The 5694-nt window shown below is 58.3% G+C and overlaps 1 protein-coding gene across 1 annotated transcript in view; it reads right to left on the bottom strand.

Annotated features, from left to right (window-relative positions):
- The window catches only part of LOC103269723 (membrane-associated phosphatidylinositol transfer protein 1), a gene marked incomplete at both ends in the record, with an annotated part of 8800 nt that extends 4142 nt beyond the window's left edge, over positions 1-4658 (bottom strand). The window contains 6 exons of the mRNA XM_008067295.1: positions 1625-1732; positions 1815-1910; positions 1986-2312; positions 3738-3962; positions 4181-4302; positions 4394-4658. Of these exons, the coding sequence (XP_008065486.1) occupies positions 1625-1732; positions 1815-1910; positions 1986-2312; positions 3738-3962; positions 4181-4302; positions 4394-4658 (1143 nt within the window). The remainder of the gene's footprint in view (positions 1-1624; positions 1733-1814; positions 1911-1985; positions 2313-3737; positions 3963-4180; positions 4303-4393) is intronic.
- Between the last annotated feature and the right edge of the window lie 1036 nt (positions 4659-5694).

Genomic DNA, 5694 nt, shown 5'->3' with positions numbered 1-5694 from the left:
CAGTAGCTGGAACTACAGGCTTGCGCTACCACGCCCGGCTAATTTTTTGATTTATTGTAGAGATGCGGTCTCGCCTGCCCAGGCGGGTCTCAAACCCGTGGGCTCAGGCAATCCGCTCACCTTGGCCTCCCAAGGCACAGGATTACAGGCTGAGCCACCCAGCCCGGCTTTTTTTCTTTTTTTTTGAGTTGGAGTCTCACTCTGTCGCCCAGACTGGAGTGCAGTGGCCGCTCCCAGCCACCGCAGCCTCGACCTGCTGGGCTCCGGTGATCCTTCCCCCTCAGCCTTTCAAGTAGCTGGAACTACAGGTGAGCGCTACCACACCCAACTAATTTTCTGATTTATTGTAGAGATGAGGTCTTGCCAAGTTGCTCAGGCAGGTCTTGAGCCCACGGGCTCAGGCAATCTACTCACCTCGGCCTCCCAAAGCGTGGGATTACAGGCTGAGCCACCCAGCCTAGCCTTTTTTTTCTTTTTTTGAGTTGGAGTCTCATTCTGTCTCCCAGGTTGGAGTGCAGTGGCACGCTCTCGGCCACCGCAGCCTCAACCTGCTGGGCTCAAGCGATCCTTCCGCCTCAGCCTTCCAAGTGGCTGGAACTACAGGCATGCACCACCACACCCAGTTAATTTTTATTTTTTTAATTGTAGAGAGAGGTCTCACAACGTTTCATCAAGTTGCCCAGGCTTGTCTTGAACCCCTGGACTCATGCAATCCTCTCGCCTCAGCCTCCCAAAGTGCTGGGATTACAGGCTTGAGCCACCACGGTTGCCTGTCTATTTAATTTTTTTTTTTTTTTTTACTGTGGCTATTTAAATTTAAATGAATGGAAATATAATAAAAACTTCAGTTTCTATTCATACTACCCCCATTTCAGGTGCCTGAGAGCCACGTATGGCTGGTGGCTACCATAACGGGCGACACGGGTCTACAGTATTTCCATCAGCACAGAAACTTCTGTGGGACAGTGCTGGTGAAATCTTTCAAAACCCAGTAGCATGGTCCAGTGTCGTGGCATGCACCTGTAGTCCCAGCTAGTCAGGAGGCTGAGGCAGGAGGATCGCTTAAAGCCAGGAGTTGGAGACCAGGTTGAGCCACAGAGCGAGACCCTTGTCTCTGAGAAAAAAACAAAAGACCAACCAAACAAACAAAAACCCAGTTCGACATCACCTCCCACGTGAAGCCCTCCTGGACCCAAATTCACTCTTTTCTTTTTTTTTGAGTCGGAATCTCACTCTGTCGCCCAGACGGGAGCACAGGGGCCGCTCCCGGCCACCCAGCGTCGACCCGCCGGGCCCCGGCGATCCGGCGATCCTTCTGCCTCAGCCTTCCGAGTAGCCGGAACTACAGGCGCGCGCTGCCACGCCCGGCTAGTTTTTGATTTATGGTCGGGATGAGGTCTCGCCACCTTGCCCGGGTGGGGCCTCAAACCCGCGGGCTCAGGCACCAGATTCACCCTCCATCCTGAACCTGACTACGCTCCATCACCCGGCCATCCGTTATTCGTTTGTCATCCATCCGTGTGTTTGATGAGCTCTGCACCCAGTAGACAGATGACTGAGTTGTTCTCTGCGTCCACACGGCACTCGGGTGCTGGTGGCTGGTGTCCCGGGCAGGTGTCTTTACCTGGTGACCCTTCAGCCTCCGTCGGGGAGGCAAAGGCGTCGATGAAGTCATTGGAGTTCCACTTGGTCATCTCCTTGGGGAAGACCTCGTCACTGTCCGAGAAGCCTTCTGAGGGGACAGGGGGCTGTGTCACGGGGTGGGAGGAGCTGCCCAGGGGGACCCGGCTCCCCGACGGGGCCTCGGTGCTGACCGTGGGCATCGAAGAACTCGTCCTCGGAGCTGTTCTCGGAGTCTCGGGCGATGTTCTGCATACGCCACTCGGACAGGCTCTGGGGAGACACGCCCCCTGCAGGGCCAGTTCGGCCTCAGCCTCAGCCCGTGGGGAGAGTTGCGGCTGTCCCACCCCCGTGCCCTGCCTCACCTCCGTGTTGAGACGAGTAGGAGGAGCGGGAGGACGAAGACCACTGCTTCCCAAAGCTGGCGTCTGGGGACGCATCGGGGCCTGGGGGCGCCTCGGGCCCATCGGGAGTGCTAGCACTGCTGGCCCCAGACCGGACCTCGGCGCCTGGCTTTCCGGGGGGCTGGGCCTCGGGCCCCTCGCTGCCCGTGGTGCACTTGGCCATGCGCTGGGCCAGCATGCGGGCGGTCTCCTCCTCCAGGGCCCGGATGTCAGCCATGCTCAGCTCTGTCCACTCGTCCTGCCAGCACCAGGCCTGGCGGTGGGCCCGCAGCATCACCCGGCGCAGACCTGGAGGGACCCAGGTGTCGTCAGAGCCACACCCCTCTGCCACTCTCTTCTGCGGCAACCACACGCCCAGCCTCGAGGCTGGGTAAGGGCTCCCCCCGGGTGCACCACCCACCCATAGCCACAAAGTAGGACAGGGCCAGCGCTCTCCAGGGATGGGAATGGAAACTGGGGCATCTGTCTTCCTGCCTCACCTCCTTCCCTGCCCACGGCCTCTTCGGTCCCTCTGGACACCCCACCTCTGAGTACTGACCCCTAGAAGCAGGGACCAACGCTTATCCTTGCTTTCAGTGGGCCTCCTCCCGAGGACTTAACAGTTAATGAAGATGTTAACAGTTAATGAAATCGCTGATGGTTAATGAAGGTGTTACTAGTTAATGGAAGTGTTGGCTCTCAATGGAGGTTGTAGCCAAAGACAATACCCATCCTGGGATATTTTTATCTTAAACGGAAAAATAGTTAGAAACTCCTCTGTATCTAGGAAATAAAGTAATGATGGTTGGAGGATAATTATAAGCTTCTGGAAGGAGATATGTCAGAACTTAACAGAGGTTATATGTGGGTGATTTTAATTTTCCTATTTGTGCTTTTTGGTGTTTTTCCAAATGCAAGACAAGGAGTCTGCATGACTCTCTAAGCTAACTTTCCTCATCTGTAAAATGGGTCTTATCATCACCCTGGGGTGCTGTGGTGTTACAGGAGGTCTTGTACAAGGTGATTAGGCAAGAGGTCTTGTGCGTTGTGATCATTCAGTCAATTTTAACACGTAATATCTGGCCTCATCTCTTCCTCTTTTTACAGAAGAGAAAATTAAGGTACAGAGGTGGCCAGTGGCTTGCTGGAAGTGTTATGGGGTCAGTAGGGTGCAGGAACCAGGCCACTGGTCTCCCTGGCCCAGGGATTATCCCTCCATGTGCAGGTGCTTGGGTCTGGGGGCTGAGGCAGGGCCAAGCTGCAGAAGCCATGGGGTGGGTTGAGGGGATGTGTGGAACTGGACTTTTGGACACTAGGGCCTAGGGCTGGGGACTCTTGGAGCTGTGAGTAGGAGGCTACCCCAGAAAGAATGCCACCAGAATCCCAGTCTCCCAGCCTGCCCTTCTTAGCATGCTGCCAGGTAAGGCTGGTGACCCTCCCGAGAGTGTCTGCATCAACTCACAGTATGACAGAGAATCTGAGAGTCTAGGTAGAAGAAACAGTATTTCTGAATGTCAGAGCCTCAGAGACCATGTCGCTGGCTTCTTGCCCTCTCAGCTATTCCTCTAGGCGAGGCTTCTCTGACCCCTAGCTAGGCTGCGCTGTCGCCCTCTGCCTCCATGGAAATGATGGGTTTCTGCTTCTGCATTCCCAGTAGACAGAGAGCATCCTTGGCTCTACCCACGGGGCCTGGAGCATGCCGGGTAAGTGACCCTCCCGTGGCTGGATGCTCACCGACATCGTGGATGAACTGCTCAATCTTGGCCTGCATGCCCCAGTAGCGGAATTCAACCTTGCACAGCTTATAGGCGCACATCAGAGGCCCCGTCTGGGCTGCTGTCCGCGCCCAGTCATCAGCCAGCGGCCCCCGGCCCGTCTTGACCGAGCGGTATAGCCGGGGGTCCTCTTCTGCTTTGTACTCGCCTGGGGCCACTGCGTCCCGCACGATGTCGATGGTGTCTGAGGGGGTTCCAGCAAGCATTGAGTAGCGCCAGTCCCTTCAAGCCCCCGTCCCCTGCCCACCTCCCTTCTCTCCCTGTCCCCCAAGATTGGGAGGGCAGCCTTCCACAGACAGGATCTGAGGCCTGGGGAGAACTGGGACTCATCAGAAGCTGCCCACTGAGGCAGCAGGGGGCCTGAGAGCGGCTCCAGGGTCCCTCCATGGCTCTGGGCCTCACCCAGGATTCGCTGTCTCCTCTCAGCCCCGCTCAGGTTGAAGACATTCGGCTGCTGGCCCCCGTCAGGCAGGTAATAGGTCTCTATTTCAATGGAGAATTTCTCCACGAAGGGGCAGGTGTATCTGGGCAGAGGGCAGGGGTGAGGATCACCCCTGTGCCCACCGGGGCTGCTCCCCGCATGGCCCCAGGCCCGTGCCCGCCCCACCCACTCACCGGGTTCGGGTGTAGGGGTAGGCGTTCCAGGATTCCTCCTCTACCTGCAGGGCAGCCTTGGGCAGCAGTGCCCGGAACCAGCCTGGGATGTGGGAGCCCACGTGGTACACCTTGTGCGTGTACTGCCCGCTGCCCCCGGGCCCATCCGTGTAGGGCCGGTTGGCCAGGATCTCCACGCCACTGCCCTCACCACTAGACTCCTCCCGGCTCTTTTTCTGTGACCAGCAAAACAGGGAGCTCAACCCCAGCTCAGCTTTGAGGCTCCCTGGTGCTCAGTCTGGCGCCCTGCACAGCTCTGGGGCCCTGGTCCCAGCAGTTTTTCAGCTCCCTGAAGCCTGACCTGGGCCTTCTGCAGCTCTGAGATCAGGGATCACCGATGCTACCCCGTCCCCATGGGATTCTGCAACCCAGCACTCAACTCGGTCATTCAAGTATTCATTGAGCATCTGTTCCACCCCAGACATTGCTTGGGACTACATCAATTGGGACCCCTGCCCTTGTGGGTCTTATCGCCAAAGGAGACAGCCAACAGGAAAAAGCAATGCTGGGGCATGTTAGAGAGTGCTAAGCCCAGAAGAAGGTGAAGGGATGGAGGGCTGGGGGCCGTGGTTTCCATATGATGGTCAGGGAGGCCTCACTGAGATGACATGACCAGGACTTGAACCTGACCTGCAGGAGGTGGGGTGGGGGGAGGTAGTCAAGGCAGGTGGAAGGCCAGTGCAAGCCCGGAGCGGGGGGCTGCTGGACGTGCTTGCGGATGGAAGGACAGACGGGCAAGGAGAGCAAAAGGAGCCTCCACCTTTCCAAGGCTCTGCCCCTGTCCCCTCCCTCTCCGGGACCCCAGTCCTGGCTCCTGCTTCACCCCTTGCAGCATGACAGCACCCAGACTCGGCCCGCCAAGCCCTGAGGCCCTCTTGCCTTCTCAGACTCTGATCCTCGGCTCTGGGGACGGACCTGGAACCGACTCCCTGAGGCCCTGAGTAGCCCTCCTGCCTCCCTGGGCGTCTGCCCTGGCCCACTCTCTGCGGCCGACCCCCTCCCTCACTCCAGGGCTCTGGCCTCTTCCTGCCCCTCTGGGGCCTCGTCCTCATCCCGCCTCCCTGACCCCTGCCGGCCCCCGCTCTGCTCTGCAGCGAGGACCCCTCCCTCCTGGGCCTCCTCCTTCCTTGGCCTCCTCGTGGGCTCCTTTCCCTTCCCCCAGGGGATTACAGATCCTGAGGAGGATTAAGGGAGATCACACAGGCTTAGTCTCCGGCACAGGTTGGGCACTTCGGGGCGGAGGCACCTCGGTCCTCCTGCCC

This window comes from Carlito syrichta, unplaced genomic scaffold (assembly GCF_000164805.1).
Source record: "Carlito syrichta isolate Samal-C Ts95f unplaced genomic scaffold, Tarsius_syrichta-2.0.1 Scaffold106335, whole genome shotgun sequence".
Taxonomy (NCBI): domain Eukaryota; kingdom Metazoa; phylum Chordata; class Mammalia; order Primates; family Tarsiidae; genus Carlito; species Carlito syrichta.
The sequence above is the reverse complement of the archived record's forward strand: the minus strand, read 5'-3'. Positions and strand labels throughout refer to the sequence as shown.